Raw genomic sequence first — 24,735 nt, forward strand, 5'->3', positions numbered from 1 at the left:
GAATGGAAAGTGAACTTTACCTGTGAAATCGAAAGTGCACAGTTTCAAAAAGACAAAAAAAGCCTTTTACCCTAAAGTGTAAATTACTTAATTTCTAACAAAAATGTTGTTTAAAAAAGCACCCTTTCAAGTTACGAAAACCCTGCCCTTTATAAATACAGGCTGCGTTTATATGTTTTTTTTTCCTCCTTTTAAAAAAAATGCAGTAAATTGAAAATCAGACCCAAAGGTTTAATTGTTTCGGTTCTTCGGTCAAGCTGAATGCTTCTGGTGTTTAATATTACTGCCCTTGTGTGGCAATACACTTTGGCCATTGCTAATACTGACTTTTCTGAAACCTGTCTTATAAATAGGTAATTATTAGGTAAATCGTTTTGAAGCTTTCTGATTTCCATATTATGCATTAGCCGTCCTTTTTTTTTTTTTTTTGAAATAATGTTATTTTTTCACATAAAATGTAATCTGAAAAAAGGAACTATTAGTTACAAGTTAGTAAAAAATGTAATCTGATTACATGTCACGGGTGTTACTCCCCAACACTTCTGTAAAACAAGTGTGATTAAACCTGCCTTGCTCGATCATAAGCACTCCGTCAGGAATCCCAAACACCATCCCCTTGGCATTGATAGCCTCACACGTATAGGCCCCCTGGTCAGCATCCTTCACGTCACGAATCACCAGAGTTCCTTGTCCATTCTTACTGCTCATTGTAATTCTGAGGAATGAGATTGAGATGAACACTGAGCGCTATACATCTCAACACCTTGTACTGAAATAATGCCCAAAGAGTTCTCTTAATGCAAAGCAGGAAACGGGTGAGGTTACGGGCGATAGTAATGTGCAAATATCCAAAAGCAAAGTCTATGCTGGAAGAGGAGATCGCAATGGTCTGTCCAATACTGTAACATAAAATAAGTCAACTAAATACAGCCAATACTCATTAAAACAAACTCTGATTACACACATTTCCTAATACTACAAATGTTCTACATGGTCCCAAATGTAGCAATACAAATAATACAAATTCACAGAACACAAATTTCCTGTTTTATTATTTTGGACCCCCCCTGGGGAAGAAATATTTGAAAACTAATTGCCCTCATTCAACCGCTGAGTGTAAAGGATATTGGGAAATGTACTGACTTGTATCCAGATTAGCACGTCTGTATGTATTTTGGTACTGATCTTGTAATGCATTTTGAGTTGCCATAGACAGTTTTCAATTTGCCATAGTGCTCATGCATCAATGCCATTTCCATGAAGCAGCGCAAAAAACTTGCATTATCCTTGCAGACAGAAGTGGAGAGATTTCAACATATCAGCGAACACTTTCAGGATGCAATAACACAGGCTTATGAACAGCAAACTGTGGATGCAAGTCGTCAGCATTTCTGATTTGCTCAATACACTGATGTTGAGGATGCCTTGCTTTTGTGATTGAAAAATGCCCGTGATCAGAATGGGACATGCAGATTTCATCTGCAGTTCATTTGCAATGTACACTTTATTAAAAGTTCACTTACAACTATTTTCAATAAAATGCACAGTACTTTTAAATGTGTAATACTTTTTACTGCACTGTAATTGAAAAATAGATTTCAGTGTTACTGTAATGGTCATTATGAGCTAGCACGGATGTTATTCATAGCTCTTTCAATAACGCAGTCCTAAAATGCTTCCTAAAATGTCAAACTATAAAGAGACGGTGCTCTGATGTCACAGTACTTTGTGCATGTATTTATTACTTCTCTCTTCATCTAGTTCTGAAAGCTGAGGTCTGGCCAGCAAGCACAGAACTACTGCAGTGAGCAGATGGTCAAGAGAAGTCCTACAAACATGGGATTGACAGCCATGGTAAGCAAGGAGCTCACATGGACCGACACAGTAATGGGATTGACAGCCATGGTAAGCAGGGAGCTCATATGGACCAACACAGTAAGAGCCAAGGTCACAGTGCCCAGGCCTGCTATTTATTAATGCCAAAAATGGCAGCTGCTCCGGCAGCCTACGCGGTACCCGTCTGCTTTGCCAGTCTTGTGTGCTTTCATCTTACCTGGCACTGGCAGGAATGTGCCCCCAGTTGAGCCTCCAGGTGATAATGGGGGTGGGGACTCCAACTGCTGAACAGGAAAAGGTCACCGTCTCACCACGGACTGCTGTGATGGTCTCTTCAGGGGGGCTAGTCACCTGAGGAGGGGCTGGAGAGGGATGGAGATATCAGGAAGAATGAAGCTGACGAGAGCTCTTTCCCACACTCCATTTCCACACAATGAAGTAAACTACAGTAACTTTATAGTGCACACGGATCACACGGTCAACCTAATTTGCATCTCGAATTCAAGGCAATGTGAAATACTGTACAGCCGGGGAGATATGTCCTAATAAATTGGCCAGGCAGTGTGTGTATATGACCTGCGTATGTACGTATATACAGGGTCTTTCATAGGACTAATACTCTCAATAACATGGTAAAGAACATAGTTTAAACAGTTCTCTAAATGAGAAATGTATGTAATATAGGTCAAATATGGAAAGATTCCTCCTTTTATCACTAGATTCTTGTACAAATTGGCTCTCTACACTTCCACTATATCCCTGTTGCCCTTTCGACAGAGAGTGTATTAACCAATGTAAGCTTCCCAGTAAGTAGGCTTCAGAGCTTCTCTGTTCCTGAATGGCACCTCAAACTATGAAAGTAAATACAGCTTTCTGAGCTTCTAAACATGTAACTCATTTAATTTGGTAATGTGTGCTCAGCTGCGGTTTGTTTAGGTTGTATTGCCAGTAATGTAAGTAGTTTTCTTTTAGTGGTATTTGTTTCTAGTATTGAGTTTGTTTTATTATCATTGTGAAGCACTTCTATACCACAAAAGCCATGTGATCCTGCCATCAGAAACACACTCGTGTAATTCAGTCACCAGTGTATATTTATACATGTCAGTCAGTTTACTTACTGCATCCATACTCATCGGACCTATCTGAGCAGTCCGCCTCCTCGTCACATTGGTAGCTGGCTGGGATACAGACTCGATCGGTAACGCAGATGAACTGATCTGGGGCGCAAGTGTCACCTGGACCCTTGGTGGCTAGCGAAGGACAAATAAAAAGCCATTTTAAAATGACTTGCAGGACTAGGCTATTACAAAATGAATAATCTCCATAGCAAAATCAGCTTCATGGTAAAACTTTTCCATGACACATAACCAAAATGTATTTAAAATACTATAATTTTATGCAAGTTCCAGACATTAAATGCCAAGTTTAAGGCACACAAAGTATGACAATTTGCCTAAACCATCATTTGACAGTGTTAACTGATGACCAAGGGAATGGCTTAACATGCTATGCAATGAGAAACTTATTTTCAACCCCGCTATAATGAACCGTCCCTGCTTTCTCTATTCCTCACCCCCCCCCCCCTACTCACGGCAGTACTCCTCATCAGAGTTGTCTCCACAGTCATTGTCCCCGTCACATCGCCACAGCTTCAGGGCACACCTGCCATTGCGACACTTAAACTCATTGGGCTCACAGGGGGATGGAGTGCCTGGAAGAGGAAAGAAAGACGAGAGGTCTCAAGCATGCATGCAAAGCATCTGAGCTGCAAATCGTACTTCTTCCAAACTCGACTGGGTTTGGCATGTAAACTTTGTGCATGTGTTTCCAGATTGAAAATAATCAATTAAGGACTGACACTTACAATAGGATTTGTTATATCATCTGTATTTTCCGAATATTTAAATGTCTTCCCTGAATCCCTATTATGTGTGTTCTGTATGACTCGGTTTCTGCTTTATCATTTTCTCCCATGCCTACTAACGTTTACAGCAAAAAAATCATTCTAAAGAATACTCCTCAAGACTCAAGATTGTGGGGGGAGTGAGTGTTGCTCCTGTGGGTTTCTGTGCACAGTATGTAACTAATACACAACATGACTTGAAGTCTTTTCATAAGCAACTTTAGTAAGTTTGTAAGCATGACAATAGAAATGTATACAGAATATAATAGATATTTAACAAGAAAGAAAGAAAGAAAGAAAGAAAGAAAGAAGAGTGTTATGCAAATCAATATCACACGATTTCCTCACCACAGTTGAGCTCGTCGCTCCCATCTCCACAGTCCCTCTCCCCATCACAGAGGTAGTCTCTGAGGATGCACTGACCACTCTGGCACACAGCTTCATCCACTCGACAGGGCCTGCTGGGGGTGGGTTTCACGGGACCAGGGAGACCATGGATACCATTTCTCGGCGTGGTGTGAGGAGGCAGGGGCCGAGGGGTGATCACTGGCCGCACAGTTGTCGTGGGGATAACTGGGGGTGCGGTTTTGACTGGGGGTGCAAGCGTCTGTAAATCTGCAGGTGGAAAATAATATCACTGAATGTTTCAATTCAGTATTATATCAAACAATTGATAATAAAAACTCGCTTTAATGTGCATCAGTTGATGGTATTTTGCAAGCAGCCAAAATGACAGGCCTGTACTGTGATGGGTAATTATATTCCTACTATAGAAATCAACACAGATGCCAATACTGGAAATTAGCATGATGAAAAATATCTACCAATATTCTTTCATTGTTTGGAACAGTTAACGGTACAGTATTGCTTAATGATTTAAATCACCTGATTTTAATCATAATCCAGAAGGTTCATAAGCAACATATTAAAACACCACAAGTTATGTTGTAAAGTTATTTTTTGCCGTTTGCTTATTTTTAAATACATACTACATAAACAACTTTTATTTTGTATAATTTAGGTCTTTCTGAAGAACGTCACACTTATTTTCAATGTATGAGACATATTAAACTCAGTTGAAGTCAGTTTCAAAAGCATTTATTGGTTAGACAACAAAACTGAATAGATTTACATTTCATTATAATATTAGTGCTGTGACAAACTGAATAAATCAAACATGGTTTTAAAAGTATTTGTTGACAAAAATGACTGTTTGTGGTATATTTACCCCAGAGATTTTTTTTACAGTAATATAGAACAAACTTATTTCAAATATTTTTTCAAAATTAAAAGAACATTTGGATATTCATTATCATTTTAAAAGAATGTGGCAATGTTAGAAATGGGTCTAATGGATTTAATCAAATATTTTTAACCTAGATATCTAACAAATTCACAGAAAATGTGAACAAAAATACAGATCAAAGAATCATAAGTTCAGTATGAAATGTGATGCACTGTCAAAATGAAAACATTCCAAAGTTCGTATTGGGTATGACCACCCTGAGCATTAACGCAATCCTGGCAGTGTTGACGCATAGACCTGATCAGCCTCTGGATAGACTGATGTGGGATGTTCCGCCACTCTTCCTGTGCAGCTGCAGCCAGCTGGTGAAGGTTGGCTGGTCGCGGTTGTCTCCTGTGGATGGCACTGGCGATTTGGTCCCACAGATATTCTATTGGACTCAGATCAGGAGAAAAGCTGGCCACAGCAAGACCTTGTTGTTTTCTTGAAGTCGTGCCATTGTAATCCTAGCACTGTGTGGTCTTGCATTGTCCTGCTGGAAAATCGACACTTCCGGACTGGCTTGCAGGAATGGCAAAACTGTTGCCTCAAGGATTTCATCAATGTATCGCTGAGCAGTAAGGTTGCCCTCAATCTGAACCAAAGGCGTTCTTGTGTTAAAGGAGATTCCTCCCCACATCATTACACTTCCACTGCCCCACCGGTTGGCTTGAACAACGCAACAGTCAGCATAACGCTCACCACTATGTCTCCACAGGTTGTTTTCCGTCAGGTCTATCAAGGGCAAAACGGCATTCATCTGTGAATAAAACACTCCACCACTCTCTCTGTCACCACCTCAGATGTTCTCTGTCCCACAGAAGACAGCAATTTCATCTCAGCTGTCAACATGTTACCCCTGAACGGCCTCCGAGCATGCAAATCATTTTCATGTAGACGGCGAGCTACAGTCATTCTGCTGATTTGTGGGTTATTTCTTCCTGGAATTTCTCATGCTGTAGCCACTGCAGTGTGAAAACGATTATGCAGATGGATCAGTCGGATGTGACAGTCCTGGGCTGGTGTGGTGACCCTCTGTCTTCCAGGACATGGCCTGTCCCTCACAGAGACGGTTTCCTGGTTTCTCTGGACTAGTCTGCTGATTGTTGAAGTAGAACATCTCATTCTCCGGGTAACTTCTCTCACAGACAGGCTGCCTTCAATCATGCCGATAGCAACCAGGCGATCTTCATCACTCAAGCGGGGCATGGTCGTATCTTCCGCTGTTCTTGCGTTAATTAAAATTATGTCTTTTCAAATGGCTATTTACACAGATTCTTAACTCATTTTGGCAATTTTAACTCAAATACCAAACATTTAGCAGCTGGTGTTTTTATGAAATCACATTACTTGTGCTCAGTATTTTGTTATCCCAAGGAACAATACTACTCAAAACAATCAACAAACCTATCTGCTCACTATTTAAAATGTAAATAACATTATGTGTGTGCCCAATGAGCTATTGATGTTTTCATTATCTGCTGTATTATTGATTTGTGGTTTGTCACACTTGAACAAAAGTTATTGTATTTCTTGCTCTTATTGTATTACTTGTATTGTAACACTTGAATGTATTTGTATTTGCTTGCGATTGTAAGTCGCCCTGGATAAGGGCGTCTGCTAAGAAATAAATAATAATAATAATAATAATAATAATAATAATAATTGTGCATCAGTATATTATAGATCTATAAGAAACTGGATTTAGGTATACACGCTTGACTGCCAAAGCAAATAAGAAAATACAATTACTGAAAAAGTCTGGATATGTTAAAAATCCATTAGGCATTCCAGCACCAATATGAATGCACAGGTAGCCACAGAGATCTTACCACAGCCAGTCTCGTCCGACATGTCCCGGCAATCTGCTCGGTTGTCACAGCGATATTCCAGAAGGATACACTCGCCATCCCCGCAGGCAAACTCATCCGACATACACTGACGGGGTCTTGGGATCACTGCGGGAGAAAACAAGAGGAGGAGGCAATTAGAAAGACAATATTGCTAACATTTGACCACTTGCTTGCAAGCATACCAAAACTGTAACAATTAGTTTATTTATTTAGTCTTGCTAAAACAAGCACCACAGTTTTTACTGTATGTATCTGGATAGAAGCCACAATTGAATTCCAAAGTAAGGGGGAGCTAAACACTCCGCACCATAGTTTTTCAATCATGTTTTATATGGTGTTTGACAAGAGGACAATTAAAGAGGATATTCAATCCGGAAACAGGACTGACAAATGGTTTAATCAAGCAAAAGGATGTGACCTTTTGGGATTTGGGCAAGAGTCAACCAGGACCAAACTGTAAAACCCCTTCTATTAGCAAACCAGTAGTTTTAATTATTTTTTACCCGTTTAAAACCGCTAACTTGACTGCTAATTGCACTCTAATGCACAATACAACAGTCTTGCTGTTTGTCCATGTAAATGTATACCATGTGAAATTTCTAAAGTAAACTGAAAGAACACATCTATTGTTATATTGTGAAGAAGTTTGGACTAACTTTGAATCTGACCAATTTTCCTGCCACAGCACTACAAGTTCACTTACTGTGCTCCAGGAAATAGGACCCCCAACTAAGCCTTATACTGCTTTCGGTTCTGCCCTGAAGACATCTGTGAGATGTGTTTTTAATTAGGTTAATCACGGTTATCTTTAATCGTGCTTTAACTCGCATTAATTGTGACTTTCTCCCTAGGTAGTAGTTCTTTCTCTCTTTCACTATTTTTCTGTCTGCTTTTCACATGTTGTTGTTTTTTAAAGCCCTACCACTGTTCTCTCCCACAATAGAGGATGGACTGAATCAAAATAATGCCTGGTTTAATTACATGACACTTAGGACTGTTGAAAGCACTGGGAGTAAATCTAAAGGAGGGTTGAACTCATTGGCTGAAAGCAACAGTAGTGTGTAGAAAATCCATGCACATCAAAAAAGTGTCAGCGGAGTGATATTCACACAGCAGATAACAGGCTGACCCAGCGCATGCAGAGGAGGCTTTTATAGCAGGCAGAGGGGAGGGGGCCATGGGACATTCACCCGGCTCTGGCACAGATTACCAAGACTGTCTTAACAACTTGATAACGAAAATATTCTGCTAAACGTACTTATTTTAAATGCTTTAACTCCCATGAATTGCGTCTTTCTCCCTAGTTTTCTGTCACACACAGCTCTGTGCTTTCACCAGAGCTGCTCTTCAGGTCCAGTTACCATAGGCATATACAAGTCCACTGCTTTTTACATGGATTTACTATGCATTTACCATGATTTATTTTAATATGCTTTACCATACCTCTCTGGGATTTACAATGCTTACATATGCTTTAAAATGCTTTTACTAGGATTTTCCACTTTGTTATGCTTCTACTATGTTAAAGAAAAACAAATGCAATTCGAAACGACCTACTCTGTCCAACTGTCTTCATTAAGTTAGAATGCTTATTTAAAAAAAAAAAAAAAAATGGATCTGTCTAGTACAAAAGGCCCCCTTTGTGAAAAATTACTGGTTACCTTTTTCATTTTCAAACTCATTTCCCCCTCAGAACAGATGGCTTCAAACCTGTTGAGACATCTTTTTTTGGACGCTTCCCTGCATACTAATCTTACTTAAAAGTAAAGTCTTTAAAATTACAAAATAATGTTGAGCGGCACGTTCCTCCTGTGAGACCAAAGGGTACAGCTGCCGAGCACGTAGGGTAACTCACACAGCTGTCAGGGGCCGCAGGAATTGAAGCTTCCTTGTGATACCAGGTGTGTGTGTTACTAAGGGAGAGTTAATCAGGGTTTACAGTGTCCATGCAGCAGACACACACACATGATACAAACCTAGGAACTCCATTGTTTCCGGAGGTGGTGGGGTTTGTGCTAGAACCGAAAAGAGTAAGTTAGCAAGACGTAAAAACAATGCTACTTATGCATCTCCAAAGGATAATCCATCAGAATAATCCATTTGAGCAAGATGGCTACATTCCAAGAGCCTCTTCACCTCCCAGCAAATGTTTCAGGGATGAGGGCGGATTGGCTCCAGTCCTGGGCAGTGTCTTAAACTGACACAAAATAATTCCATACATCTTGCCTGACGCGTACTTCCATTCGCTTTATTGAAAACTTGCTATCTGGTACTACACTGGGTTAAAGTGATCCGTTTGCAAGGCATGCTTTCAGGGAGTGTTGCACTTCCTTGTTCATTTCACCTGGAGAGTAAAACTGTCCCCAACCCTTTAATGCCTGCTTTCCTGTCATTCAGCAGTCAGCTGCTTCTTCTGTTGACTGACATGCTTTCAGCCAGTAACATGACCCAAAAGACAATGGGAAATAAAGCAGTGACAGACCATGAAATAATGAGAACTTTATTTAACTTCGTATACTACCAAATATCATTATTTAAAATAAAAAAATACATGTTTGCTACCAAGATGCACATTTAAGACCTATGTAGCAAATGGAATTGCACTGCATGTAAGATGTGTAACTATTTTGTGAGCTACAACCTTTTCAATGTGTACAATGTCCTCTGGCAGGAGTGGAAGGGGTAGCAGTAGGCAGGTCCTGGAGTGTAGGGTGTACAGTTCACATTAAGACACAGTCTAGACGTTCATAACCCTATCCTTAAACAAAATCTAGACTAAACCTCTCCTTGAGCAAAGGCACCTCCTGCAGCACGCCTGCACCACCACAAACAGACAGACGCCTTGCTTGCTCGTGATTGGAAGGGTGGTTTTTCAGGTTCTGGTTTAAACTTAGCTGTGTTCAGACTACCAGCAGTATCCGACCAGTCCCCCAGAGAACGGTTCTGACCAGACTGGGCTGAGATCTAGTCTGTTCAGACACTATTTATTAATTTGCATTACTTCCATTCCATCATCATGCAAAACAAGACATTGCTAAAAGAGATTAATGCTGACATTTATCAGATGACGACTGTAGATTTTTTCCTGACAGAAAATAGAAGTTTGCTAAATTTAAGGCGGAAAAAGACAACGATAAAGTAACTGAAAACATTTAGTCGTGTATTTCTTTGTGACTGTCAACAAGTAAAATGCAAACATGTTCAACCTGTACTTTTAGAACAGCTTGGTACAGGACATTGCAATTCTAACCCATATTCAACAGTCTTCTGAAACCTGCTCTTAAACCTCCCTAAAACTGAGGGAACACAAAGCCACTTTTTTTAGGAACAGTGGCTTGAAACCTGGTTCCAGGAAACCAGGAGACCTAGTTTGAGGCAACTTTGCTGTATCAAACTCTGTCTCCCCTGATGTGCCATGCAGTGACCTGAAACTTAGTGTCCTGAAATCAAGTTCCAAGCCACAAAGTGGCTTTGTGTTCCCTCAGCTTTATAAAAGAACATGAGCTGCTTGAAAAGCAGTCAAAACAGTAAATACAAAAGTACAGTGCTGGAGATGCGAGGTCCCAAAGTAGTGTTTGCCTCTTACCTACTCCGAGACGTCTGAACTGAAAGCCCTCCACGGAAGTGCTATAGGAGCCGATGGACCCCTCTTCAACGACGGAGTAGAGCACGCTACGGATCAGCGCATCGTTGATGTTGAAATCCGAACCCACATCCAGCTCAACAAACTCATACCCATCGATCAGCCTATAGGGTAGAATTCAGTAACAGCTAAAACATGAGGGGATACATTATCAAAGTTCTCTATTTACATCTTTTCAGTAAAAACAAGAAAAAACAAAATCACATAAAGATTAAAACATGAAGTAGCTTTGAATGTCACTTTGCTTCCCCTTTTTTCAGTATTATTGAATGGTGTTTGCAATCAGTGCATTGGGGTGCATCCGAGTTCTGTTTCTCTAATGCCGAGTTACCATTTTTCTATAAAATCGTCCTTTACCTGGCAGATTCTCCAGCTCAAAGCAAATTAAACCTGTGTATGTGAACACCAGAACCAACTACTTTTGTGGGGGATACTGGTGTTTTTTTTAAAACTACACTTCTGGGCTGAGTCAAGGTAGTTGGACACATACTGTCAATTCACTCAGACCGCTTGCTTAGGAAATACCTTCATATGCCTTTATTGATAATCATCCCCTCTTCAAACACATGCTCATTTATTAATGCAAAAATGGTCTCAAGAGCAGTGGCCCCCCCATGTGTAAATACCGATACAGAGTAGGTTACAGGGTGGGTTACTCGCTGGTAAATCAGTTCTGAATTAGCAGTAGATGTAAAAAGTTGATTACTCACTTGATTAGCACCACGCTGACATCCTGATTTCCGGGAATCTTACTATATTCAGATTCAAGCTGTGAGGGGGAAAAACAAAAGCGTGTTAGTAACATATATCCCTGTCAGGGCTCTAAATACATTGAGGAGACTCCTTGAATGTTTACAGAGCACTGTAGCTAATCCAGTGAATGTGGATGGCTGAATAACCTGGACGAGTCCCTGAAAGGGTCAGTGGGTTCTTTACAGACATCCTCGTAAGTGAAATAAGCACAGCTTCCATGCTGGAGTATTCTCTTTATGGAACAAGTACAAAACAAACCTAAATAACAAAGCTGATAACAGAGATGTACTATCCTTGGATCAAACTCTGCATCTGCTTAGAAATGTCATTTGGAACAGTGCAATTAACCAAGTTCTTCTGTCATTGGATATGAATGATTGCAACAGAACCAAAAATGAGATCCAGTAAAACAAAAAAAAAACCTAAAAACTGTAGAGTTAAATACAAAACAGTTATTCAGAGCTAGACCCTAATGGAACTTACAGTGGGTATGAGTTAGGGTTAGGGTTGGATACAAGCTTGTGTAAGTGAAAGCACATATTCATTGAAGGAAAAAAGGAAGAGTTTAAATCCAATTGGATTTAATCTCGGAACAAGTGGAAACCTGTTGTGTGCTCTTACTATTTCCATGCATCTCAAAAGGAAAAGGCTAAATCCAAATTTTCATCAGCTATGCTGAAACAAGGGTTTTAAAAACAGTATGATGTTGTAGTTTGCTTACCGTATCAACGACAGCGTCCGATATATCCTGAAACTCTTCAGAGTAAATGTCTTCCAGCTGTGGTCCGTAGCGTAGCGATTTGGTGAAGTTCACAAGGGCTCTGTAGTATACTAAAAACAACAGAAACAGAATACAGTTATATTCCTATACATGTGTGTAAACTGCAAGTATAGCATGGTGTTAATCATACTGGTAAGGAGAAAAGATGTTGCAACCTCATAAGCTGATGTTATGTTTGTTTTTAAATGCGAAAGATACATTTTTATAAAAGTGATTTCCATTGCTGCAGGCTGAATGGCTCAACTGCATTGCACAGGCTTCCTTCATTGTCTCAGCAATCAAGCCCATGTAATCTACACCACAAAAACAGATTAGGTACCAATATAGATCGCAATACAGATACATATTGGCCATACTCTCATTTACCATCCATGTACAGTAGTTAGCTGATATTCCTTATAGAGTTCTATTTTCCTAAAATGCTTTTTTTTCCCCCCAGGTTACAGTAATATATGTGAGCTTCATTCAGTTCTTCTAAACTAGGCAATGCTGGTGAAGTATGTTCACGATAGAAAACTGAGATGAAGTATCATTGTTATTGTTTATTTGTTGAAAATCATTTAAAAGAAATTGGAATGTGAAGAGACAAGAGAAAACCTATTTTCACAAAAGCCAAATGGCCTTAAGCACAGTATCCAAGAATAATAATAATAATAATAATAATAATAATAATAATAATAATAATAATAATAATAATGAAAACACTTTGTTCAAAGCCAAGGTTATCCGGACCCCAGACCTGGGCTCCATTACAACTGTGCAATTCATAATGATTGACAATTGCAAAGGAATTGTAATTTTAGCTGATCCTTGGCACACCTGCTTAACTATAATTATACCATATAATTGATCAAGTACAGTTCAATTACGCATTTATTTGTCATTCAATCATTATTTCTTATATTTTCAACCACTTTTGGTGACCCCATTTGTTTGGAAAAAAAATAAGCTCTATAGTATGCTTCTGTATTTGTACCTGTGATTATTGCTTGGGTTATTTTAGAACAAACAGAGGAAACATGTTGATGTATCTGTAACTGACTATAAATTGCAATTACTGCAATATAATTGTGACTGAACAAAATAGCATTGTAATTGTAATTTCAGCAAACAATTCTGCCTTAATAGTAGTTAGACTTGCCCCTGGTTTGCCAGACACACTGTCAAAGCCATGCCTTCAGAGTGTTCTGTGTTCTAACTTCTGCTATAAGTGGGATCTGAATGCTTCCCTCCAGTCTCACATTCCCAGTACACCTACACAGGCAGATATGCACATCTGCGCGGCTTCCTCAGTATGCGCCAGCAAAGGAGCCATCGTACAGGCGAGGATAGGGCAGGCATCAAAGAAAAGTTTGAAATCCATTTACAGGGAGTAAGAAGGATCCCAATTAGCATCTCCAAAAAAAGAACCAAAATAACAGGTTTCATGTTAGTGATATGCAGAGCTCCTGGCAGTCTTATTTGTGGTGTGCCAGGCAGATCAGTGTATGCTCAAAATATATTTTTGGCACACTACAGGCCAATTCTGGGGATGAGTTTCCTCTATTTGTGGTTGATGATGATACATTACCCACATGTGATTAAGAAAAGGGTTCCTGGGGAGGTGTCATGTGTCCATGCAAAAGAAGAAACTTGTGCCCCACATGGTGGGAATGTGCCGGAAGCTTATTAAAACAGGCTGTCCCTCTTTCTGTTTAAAAGTAGGCTTTAAAAACATTTATTTCTTCTACAAATTGGTTTGCTGTTCATCTTTTAGCTTTGCAGACTATCTTCACTTTGACTCGGATGAAGCCAATATTTCCTGTCACAATACTTCACTTCCTGTGTTCCAGGAAATTGGACCCCACCTGAGCCTTACGTTAATATTCTATGCTACCCATTGGGGTTCTATTATCTGGAACACAGCAAGTGTATTTGGAGACCGGAATAAATTAGCTTCACTAGAGTCTGGAAACCAACAGCAAATACATAATGGGCTTGTGAGCATGTTGCCATAGCAAATAAAGGCAAGATAATGTTGTTCAAGGCCTTGTTTATGGGAGTATGCAAGGTGACAAAAATTGAGAATTCCTGAAACCAAAGGTAATGGCTTATAGAACGTTGGGCTACATTGCCAAAAATCTAGGAAAGATATGCTAAGACGAGCCTAGAACATTGTGTCCAGTTCTACTACCAAAATATGTGACTTCACTACAGAGAAGGGCAACTGCTACGCTGATCCCAGGACTTAATGCCAGGAGCTATGAGGACAGCTTGAAAGACTACAAGACAGGCAAGATGGGGTTTAAATGAAGTTCATAAAATCCTAAATGGTATAGATACAGGTAACCCAAGTTACTACTTCAAAGATAGCACAGAGATTAGGAACAAATAAATAAATACATAAAAATGATATGCTGACCCATTAAATTAGTTCCCCATTAGTAGGGGCAAATGGTGTGCTAGGAAGAGACAAGCCTTGATGGGCCAAACAGCCTCAATCATTTCTGCTGCTTTTGCGCAGTTTAACAACACAGTTTTGTTGCATTTTGACTTCTACCAATAACTTCCCTTTGTGAATCTCAATAAGCCTAGTTTATAGCTCATGGACCATATCTTTTTTTTATATGGTGCCAAATAACTGCATGTCAACCAAAATAACATTTAGCCTAAAACAGAGAATCTTAAAATAACTTGACTCTCTGGAATTCATTGTTCACACCCTGCCACTAATACAGAAGCAAACACTGAGCTCACAGCTTACTTCAGCTTCTCTGCCCGCTTCCCAAAAGGAAGTCCAATATTTGCCCCACTCCTCACAGTGAGGTGCTACCCTTTTGAAGCGTCACGTTCAAGAAGTCATGTTATCTCTCTCTCCCTCACACAGACCTCCTCATACACACAGAAAACATGCCTCTCAGGCCGGGATCCACTCACACTTCAGAGCTGGCAGGTCAAACACTCATCAGCATCACATTCCAAGCCATACAAGACCACAACGTCTTATTGGCATTCTATATTAACTGGTAACACTGAAGACGACATTAGCTGAAATGACAACTTTTCTAGGCATTTAGACAACAGAGCCACCACATTTATCTGGTATATACATAGTGCAAATATTTAGGGACTAACTAGAACCCGAAACCTAGAGTGGATATTTTTTTCAGGGGTTTGATGTTAAAAATTGCTCCTCCCTTATAGCTGCATGAACTTATATCAATAAAACTACAGACTCTCTTCGCTCCCTCTCTACAGGTGTACCTCAAGGATCTGTCCTGGGACCTCTTGTGTTCTCGCTACACCTGCTAGCTAGGTACTCTCATCTCCTCTTACCAACTTTACACTGATGGTGCCCAGATGTTCCCCACCATTCCCTCCATAGGCTCCCACATTTCAGAATGCCTCTTAGCTACTCAATTTGGACGCTTTCTCACCACCCTAAAAACTCAGCTACTCTAAATCTGTCCTCCTTTACTTTCCTTCTGCTTCCTCTCCCTCCTCTGACCGCCCCATCTCAGTCTCCCCTGACTATCGCTCTTTCTCCATCTCCATCTGCTTACTCTTGACCCCTCCCTCTCCTCCTCTCAACACATCTCTTCCCTGACACACACTTGTCGCTTCTTTCTTTGCAACATCTACCAAATCCGTCCTTTTCTCACTACTTACTCCGCCCAGCTCCTGGTCCTCTTGTACTCTCTGGATTGGACTATTGTAACTACCTTTGGTGGTCTCCCTGCTTCGGCTGTCCACCCCACAATTCTGCTGGTCGTCTTGTATTCTCCCAACCTCGCTACTCTCATCTACCCCTCTACTGGATGCCTATTTCTGCTCACATTCAATTTAAGACCCTTGATCTTGCCTGTCGCTCTCTACACCACACTTCTTCCTCCCATCTCCCTACACCCCCTCTTGCCCTCTCTGCTCCTCCTCTACTAGTAGACTGGTCATGCCTTCCCTCCACTCTCCATCCTCCCATGCCCGCTCCTTCTCTTCCTTAGCCCTTCTGTTGTGGAACCAGCTACCGGAGAACATCAGGACTGCTCCGTCTCTCGCTGCCTTCTGCCGCCTCCTCAAGACCCACCTGTTTAGACTGCACCTGTGGATCTCTTGATCTATCCCTCCTACTAGTATGAACTGGACTAGCCTGACCTACGCACCATGTTACTGGATCCTCTGCTGATGCACTAGCCTTGCACTATGTCTCTGTACAGTATATATATATGTAATCTTAACTTGTTGCATCCTAGTTCATATTGTATTTTAGAAGCAGTATTTGCACTTACTGTAAACTATACTGTACAGTACACCCTCGCTTTAACGCCCTTCATTATAGTGAATCTATAAGTGAAGTCACGTGACAAATGAACTCAACTTGGTTGGGTGTAGTGCAAAAAAAAAAAAAAAATTCTGAAAATTCCATTCCCAAAATGGCTAAATGGAAAATCAGTAGCTCTATATATACACCTTAACAAGGAGGGAAGTTCAGAAACCCAGGACTAGATGCAGGGTTAGAGTGGTGAGTTTCAAGCCTTTATAAATAATTAATACATAATTTAATTTACAAAAAAAAAAGTTGTACAGACAACGGATGGGCTAAAAATACTTTCAGAATGGATATTAATAATATGCTGTGCTTGGAATTCTTGTTCTTTTCGTTTGTCATCTTTCATGTGCATTAAAGTTCAGATCACTGCGGATTATATACTGAAGCAAACAAACTTAGGCTTTCAAGGCATCCAGCAGGCAGATTGTCCCAATATCTGCTCACTTTTTCCATTAGAAAGCCCCGCACACTGCGAGGGAGGAATTGCAAACTGCTGGAAAAGAGCATTCCAAATACTTCATTCATAAATGATATTCCTATTACAGCTACACATAACTGTAGCCGCTTTGTGAAAGGGGGAGACAACACAGTAGGCCCTGTGGGTACAAAAAACAAAGGCCCGATTCAAGCTCTCAATCAATACAGCCTCAGGAACCGACCACTTACATGTGACCTTTGGTCCTCAGTAGTTAGCTTGACTGAGCACAAGAGACTCAATAACTGACATCCAATTTCCAAACTTCTAAACGGAGCCTTTCTTAAAAGGCCTACAAATTTCGGCCTTCTAATCTGTAATGGGGGTGTTTACAAAGTTGCTATTCTATTCTATTAGAAGACAAACTATTCTGACAGATTAATACTTCCCAGCTGCAGCTTAGATTCTATGCCAAAATGAGCTCTTGTTAAAGAAAAATGGTAGGCCGAACACTTCCAAACATTAATTAATATAGTATTCTAGCTAGATTCGGGACTTGTATTTTCTGTTGCTCTTTCTGTATTACAGGACTCTGATAATGCTAGCTGTGCAGAGCTTCTGTTTTACTCTGTGGGTCTGGTTCTTTGATATTTAGGACCTTTATGAAGACCCATGTTGGTAGCTGGTTATGATAATGGAATCATGAATTCAAACACTACAACTAGGTGAGCTTACCTTCACAGTCACTGAAAAGCAAGCTCAGCTCAGTTATGATCTGGACAGCCCTTGCATCTGGAGCCCAGACTTCCAATTGTGCCAAATAGGGGGCTAATGTCCACTGGGGCCTTTGACTCCAGGCCTCCAAGGGCATTGAGGCAGTAAATGAACTTGCTGTATTCCTTGATTTCCAAAGTGAAGAAATACATTTTTAATACGCAATACCAGTTGTGTTGCTATTTATTCACACATCATGGGCCCTAAATCATCTGGGAAATACATTTCTCAATCTTGACCTGGGCATATTCGCCATGAGAAAGAGAATTTCTCTTATAAACACTGTAGTGAATCCAGATTACGCTCCCTCCTGCTCATTTTCTGTCCCAATAATACACACTGATGTCAATCAGGGCACCAGTTATGTTGCAGGAGGAAGCATGATCTGAATCCACTACAATGCGTATGTCTTTTGTTGAAAAATACAATCTGTGTGATACAGAGAACACGGGACAGGGGGATCTAAACACTATAAAGTGAAGTTGGGGGCTGTATCTCTCAGACAGAGTTTTGTATACCTTGACAGCTGCCAAGATAATGCAGTAATTGGTCTGTCAATTAAATTCACCTTAATTGAGCTTAATTTGACAGGAGTTCACTCAACAGAACTTTATTATATTGTAAAAATACCATTTAAATTGGTTCTTGTGTTGACCTACTACTTCCAGAGTACTTTATTAACAACAGTTGGGTGGTCATCCTGGCATTGAAGATTTATAGATGCCTTATATAACAAAGCATCTCCATGTAGCAAGAAGAATGCAAAGAACACGTCAAGAATTCAATGAACCACAGGATCATTCTCATCAAATGCTTTAAGGCCCCACACACCTAAAGAGCTGCATTACACTTTTTCCGAAGTTTCAGAAATGTACAGAACAAAATAAGTTTTCCTCTCCCATATGCGACCACCTTCCCCCGTGTGACTCACTGCGTCAAGCCGCAATCCAAAATAGGCACAGTAAGCTAATAAACAGAGGGATTTACAACGTGTTTCCCGTCCGAACAGATACATTCAGGAAACAAAACAATTTCAAACATGTTTTCGAAAGGAACAACACTTTGTTAAAAAGGGCTTTGAACGCCATCCAACACATATTAGGCTGACTAAGAGCAGCGGAGGGGCATTTATATAATTAACTACTTAGGGTTTGGATGGAGGGTTAATTGGTTCAATTAAACTGTTTAGAACAGGGTTGGAACAAAGACCAGGAGTGGAAGGCCAGCTTTAGCCAGCCATGGCTTACAGAACTCTGTTTTGGTTCCACTGACTACTGCTAGACCTCAAACCTGAATATAAAGCCATACCAGCCCCAGTTCCACTTGTTGTGGATAATTGTTAACATAAGAGGGAACAAGCTCCACCTTTCTACTGTGGGTTTTATGTGACAGACCCTCTCATACTTGCTCCCGACATGGAGAAAATCTTTAGCAATCACACCAAGGTGTTCAGCTGCAGGAACAGCAGTTATTTACATATGCTTGCGCTAGGAGCCAGTGGGGTTAGTGCTTAGTGATGTAACATAGTAACCTCCAGAATCATGCCAATGTGCAGTGAAGCAGTGTTCTGAGTGAGAGTTTTCAGCTAAGCTTCCAGCAGAAGTAAATGGACGTCAATATTACAAAAACAGACCACTAAATACAATTTACAATTTGATGATTCCTACATTTTAAAGCGACACATTTTGCTAAACAAACCAGTTAGTGTCAATTGAAAATGCCCAGCTGTTTGTAAAGTAAGTTTTATAGATTGAGAGAACACTTAGATTTTTTTTTTACATAACATAATTTACATAACTAATATACTGTATAAAGCTATGGATATTTAATTGAAGGTAATTGTCTGAATAATTATTGGTGCTTTCATGGCAAATTTCATCCAGACAGGTCAAGGGAGGAATTTTCTCCAGTAGCAAATGGCATGTGATCATTTTGTCCTGACAAAGCACATAAGGTATTGGGAATCCTCTGTTAAGATAATAATGTTAAATAAAGTATTATTGCTATTTTAAGATATAATTTGTGCCGTAATCAAACCACATGGCTTTTATACAATAATCTGGAAATACATCATTATAAAAAAAATAAATTTTACAAAAAAATGTTTATCGTAATTACACATTATTTTAACACTAAATTCATAGGCACGTACCATAATTAAATACGGCAGCATATATCTTGATTTCTTATTTTTCTTTGCTGCTAGGAAGGAATTTGCCATGATAGTGTATTCAGACTGTAAGACATCCTTCAAAGACTTTATTAGAGTCGTCAATCCGAGCCCTCGCTGCCCTCCCAGCAGCACCTGGGACAAACAAGACCCCACCAATTGCAGGCTAAGTTCAAGTTATTTTAAATTTACAGTAAATCGGACTCCTAACTGAAGCTTTCACAAAATCACACACTGTGTCAGAAATCTCTCCAAGAATCTCAGACACAACCGCTATGCCCTTTTCTTATCTATACCGAGAATGCTACGCACCCCATCCATCACATTGTGTCTAGCCTTCTGAAGCCCACGCCCCATAACTCACAATTCAGCTTTAAAAATCCCTGTTCAAATATGTTTACCTTCAGGGTAAATGTTCTCTCAGATTTACATGAGAAGATCTTATCTGAAGTTAGAAGTGTGAATAAACACTGTACGGCACAAAGAATACAGCTTATCCCAAAAATAAAATAGACATTTCCCAGGGGGTCCACCAAGGAACGTACAACTTAAATGGATCATCATCAAAGCAGACCACAGGTCTTTTTCAGAAAGTACAGTAGGTCGCAGTGATATTAGCTACAACCACAAAGGACTTTGTACTTCTAACTACATTTAATTGTACACAACATGCAGTGAAAAGTCCTGACATGAAACATATTTTAAAATGTAAGCTGTACATCTGTTTGAAATAATGGGATTGTGGGTTTTTCACTCCTGGCTGCTTCTAGTGCTATAAAAACAGTTATTCAGTGTTTTCTCCGGGGTATTAGAAGGGTTTGTGGAGGAAAGAGAGGATGAAAATGAAGGCAGGGTAGGCTTTAGAAAGGGTATATTCCTTCAAATGAACAGCTGGCCTTTCTGTATGCAAGTTAAGTTTGTGACAGGGTCTTAGAAAGTTGTTTTAGGACCACCAGTACTTTTAGCCAATCAGATTCATATAAAAGCACTTGCTTGGTATATGTGACTATTCATACCTTCCTTTCAGAATCTTCAGCTCAAAATCCCTTCAGCTAACTGCACTTGAATTGGACCCTTCAGATGACAGAGAAATAGAGCTGGCAGTGGGGGCTCAGGGAGATTTCTATTGCACTAATCACATCCAGGTCATCCTGGAATATTGTTTTTCAAACTTCTATTGGAGTATTTTTCTAACAATGAATTTGGGCAAGCAATCTTACATGACCCCAGCCTCTTCTGTTCAAAATATACCCAAGCACCAAAGGTCAGTAGGAGCTTCAAAGAAAAGCAGTAGCCAATCAGACTGTGCAAGATATTCTCTAGGGCTGCTATCCCATCATTCAAAGCTGTACAATGTTCCCTTTGACCGGAACACTTGCTATTGTCCACCTCCTCTCAGTCTATATGGATGATAGATGGCTTCTTTGTCAAACACCAAGAAGCTAACATGAGCGTCCAGGGCAGAAACACATGCTTGGCTTCTTTCCACGGCTCTCAGCAAGACAAGAGAGAGGCTCAATATTCCCCAGTAATAGCCGCTATTGAACAAGACATTAGCAACCAACAATAAAATAATTAGGTTAAAGTCCCCTCTGGAGCCAGGGAATATAAAGCCAACGCTACTCATCCAAACTGAGCAGACATCACCTCTCCACATAAATCATTTGATCTGACATTACTCTATCACTAGACCGACAATATTAAATAGCCATTAACAAAACACATTGGAACAACAATTTAAAAAAAAACAAATGTAAAATAATAAATCAATGCGGTGGCCCTGCCTTTACTTCAGTGATTTATTAAGAGGTGAGCCTAGCTCCCTCTTCATTTGATACCTATTTTGGTGCTGGATGGCCAAATGTGTTTAAAAATAAGATACAGTCATCGTGTCCCTGAAAAATGCTGCATGTGATAAGTCTCTGGGTCATGTTTTCATAATGAGTCAAGTTGGGAAAAGTAAAAAGTGTTACACCACAGCTACACTAGAACACTCTCACAGCCTACTGCCAGTACTGGAAGAGAGGGGACCCTGCACCCTAGTGGCAAATATACTGTACAGGTAACAGTATCTCAGTGATTAAGCTCACAGATCGCTAAGTAGCCTGTGGATGTTCTCAGTGTTTTGGTGAAAACCATTCTTAACAACGCAGGTGGCAAGGTGTTACTTTTCATCCATTTCAAATGTAACCGTTACAGCTGGAGTTTAATAGCACCAACTGATGAAGGCACCAGCTCAAACATATTTTTGTTTAAATTCATGAAACTACGTTGGGGGGGGGATTTGCTGGTCTGGTCTTTGTAGCCTGTGGACATCCACTCTCAAATTCCTGGGTGTAAAAAGACACAGATCGGCTTATTGTGCTTAATATTAAATCCATAACTATTAAAACATGCAATAGTGTTGAATTTAGGAATCACGTTCTCAGTAAAGGAGACAATACTGCCGTGTACTCTACATGAAGCCTCATACTTCCTAGAATTTCCAGAAGCACATGGTTACATCACAAAATAAATACCATATTCTCAACCAATGCATATTCTCAAATGTGGGGTTCTCTTTGTACATATTGATTTATACGTAGGTTCATATTTATTGAGAGAATGAGTCAAGTTGGAAAAAGTAAAAAGTGTTACTACATTGACACCATTCCACCCACTGACATATATTTAGAAAAGGTTACTGCATCCCAAACACCTTCAGGTTTCCTTAAAAACTCGTGGAAATAATGACCACACTGCAGGCTGCTCATAAAGAAGTCACCTGTCTATTTTATCCAGTGACAGAACAAGCCATAATTAGCAGAACAGCCTGGATTACACTACAAGGACACGAAGCTTCCCGATATGCACAATACTGCTATTTTTAATTGGGTAACACCTCAAGTGCAGTATCATGGCTCCTCTGGAAAATCATATATTTTCATCTGGGTGTGTATTCCTGACCAGTTGTTTATTGAGTGTCCACTCAATGCATCCTTTAACTTTGTATTGATGTGTAGAAACATTATGTTAACATTTCTACTCTGGGCATATTCATTTTGTGTTTCAGTATCCTTTTAATTCAGGTTGATAGGGACGTCAGTGCTTTAGAATTTCATATGGAAGCATCTCTTCCATACTTCAGACCTGTCAAGCAGGGAGGCATTCCTGGTAGCATAATCCTAAACATGAAGTAAAATGAAAAATGTATCAACGATTTATCCAGGGATTACAAAATGTGGCAGTGAAAGAGTTTCTTTTGGACACCACTTGTAAATGGACCTTCAGAGAATCATAGAACACAGGTGTGTACTGCATCAAAGTCTGAGGTCTGTATCATTGATATGACCGAAGGTCAAAGCAATATAGCAGTTAAATGGTTCATTTTTACAGGACAACACCAGGAACAGAACAAATGAAAATCACTGAATAGAGTCTTCAAGTCTACAAAATAAAGTAAAGGCGAATAATCTTAGTCCAGCCATGTATCCAAAATAATGTAGAGCATGCATTAGATTTAGAAACCACTTACTTAAAGTGCTGTGTTCCTGGTGGTCAGAGCTGATCATTTTAGCAATGTCAGGAGATTCCAGAGAGGGCGCTAGAGAGGGAGAGGGGTATGGTGGTAGAAGTGATGGTGTGACGGTTAGAGGGAGGAGTTTGTGTTTCAGGGGTTGAGAGGGATTTTAATACATAAGAGACAGGGAACCGCAGGAAGGGAAGGGAGGAAAAGGAGGGGTGGTGTGAGGAAAGGAAGAAAGGATTAAACCAGAAGAGAAGAGAAGAGTAAGATTAGAAAACAGATATAGCATTTAAAATAGTGTTTTCCCTCATGATTGTTGCTCACCTTAGAAACACAATATTGCAAATTAATATCTGACCAGCTGTTCTAAATAGATTCTGGTTCCTGCTAGATTTTCCTCTTCAAAGCAAAGTCAAATGTTTAAATGTCTACTTTGTATTGAATAGTCCTGGGTACCCCTGCAGTTGAAGTTGGTGACAGCATGCTGTACTGTAGACAACATGCAAAACTAACCTTTGCTACTGCTTAAAGTACAAATAGTGAACAAAATAATTCCAGTAAATCTTATCTAATATATGTTTTACCATCATTTCGTAGATCTCACATTTTCCTATATGGCACATTATGTAAATTGTGTATTTAATTTTTAATGGAATTATTTCATAGCATTTCTAAACAATTATATTGATAAACATATGGCGTGCTTTTTTTCATGCTTTGAAGAAATGCATCCAACACATGAAATTCAACAGATCAAATTCATCTTTACCAGAAGGGATGTGTTTTTCATAGGAAAATCGGAGACCAACAAAATTATAGCAACATATTTTCGGTCATTCTGTTAGCAACGTGTACATTAAGAACAGAAGGGGGTCCTGAGATCATACAAACACAAGGTAAGGTTCCCTCTTACTGGAACCACAGCCATTTGTGTTTTATGACGCAGTTTATATTTGAAAATGTGCTTTACATTTTTACAGAAGTCCCAGAAAAAAAATGCAGTGAGCATTTGAGCCTTAAGCAATACAAGAGCTACAGGAAGAGAAAGAACACACAAAAATCTGTGTGGCATATGAATGTCCAAGGAGATACAGTTTACAGGTCCAGATTACTACCAGTCAGGCATATACATGGCACAAACAATTCCAGCCTTCATGTACTGTGAATTCTAATAGTGAATTCACACAAACAACATTTCACTGTACCTAGCAAAGAGTTTGTTTATTTATTGAGAAAGGCCATTATACAAAGCTTTATGATGTTGGAGTATATTTTAAACTACCTACACAGCACTGTGTCTTAACACTGCCACTCAACTGTATAATTCGTCTTTCACTGTATTTAATTCTATTTAGTAATGCTAATAATGTGAAAACTACAGCTGGATTAATATAGCATTGAAGAGCATTTTTGTCAAAACTGCACGCCTGGAATCAGAATGTCAAGAAACTTTACAATTAAAGTGCTTAAAAGGCTTTCAGGAAAATCTGTGTTTTTTTTATCTCATGCTG

The 24,735-nt window shown here is 39.7% G+C and overlaps 1 protein-coding gene across 9 annotated transcripts in view; it reads right to left on the reverse strand.

The window, feature by feature from the left end:
* The window catches only part of LOC117963733 (basement membrane-specific heparan sulfate proteoglycan core protein-like), a 207,080-nt gene that overhangs the window by 124,126 nt on the left and 58,219 nt on the right, over positions 1–24,735 (reverse strand). For all 9 annotated transcript variants that reach the window (XM_058993409.1, XM_058993408.1, XM_058993406.1 and 6 more), the window contains exons 4-12: positions 11,995–12,104; positions 11,231–11,289; positions 10,464–10,624; positions 6,857–6,982; positions 4,088–4,354; positions 3,428–3,547; positions 2,955–3,086; positions 2,054–2,198; positions 570–715 (exon numbers count right to left, since the gene is read on the reverse strand). In XM_058993409.1, the coding sequence (XP_058849392.1) occupies positions 570–715; positions 2,054–2,198; positions 2,955–3,086; positions 3,428–3,547; positions 4,088–4,354; positions 6,857–6,982; positions 10,464–10,624; positions 11,231–11,289; positions 11,995–12,104 (1,266 nt within the window). The remainder of the gene's footprint in view (positions 1–569; positions 716–2,053; positions 2,199–2,954; positions 3,087–3,427; positions 3,548–4,087; positions 4,355–6,856; positions 6,983–10,463; positions 10,625–11,230; positions 11,290–11,994; positions 12,105–24,735) is intronic.

The sequence above is a fragment of the Acipenser ruthenus genome, chromosome 20 (genome assembly GCF_902713425.1).
Source record: "Acipenser ruthenus chromosome 20, fAciRut3.2 maternal haplotype, whole genome shotgun sequence".
Classification (NCBI taxonomy): Eukaryota; Metazoa; Chordata; class Actinopteri; order Acipenseriformes; family Acipenseridae; genus Acipenser; species Acipenser ruthenus.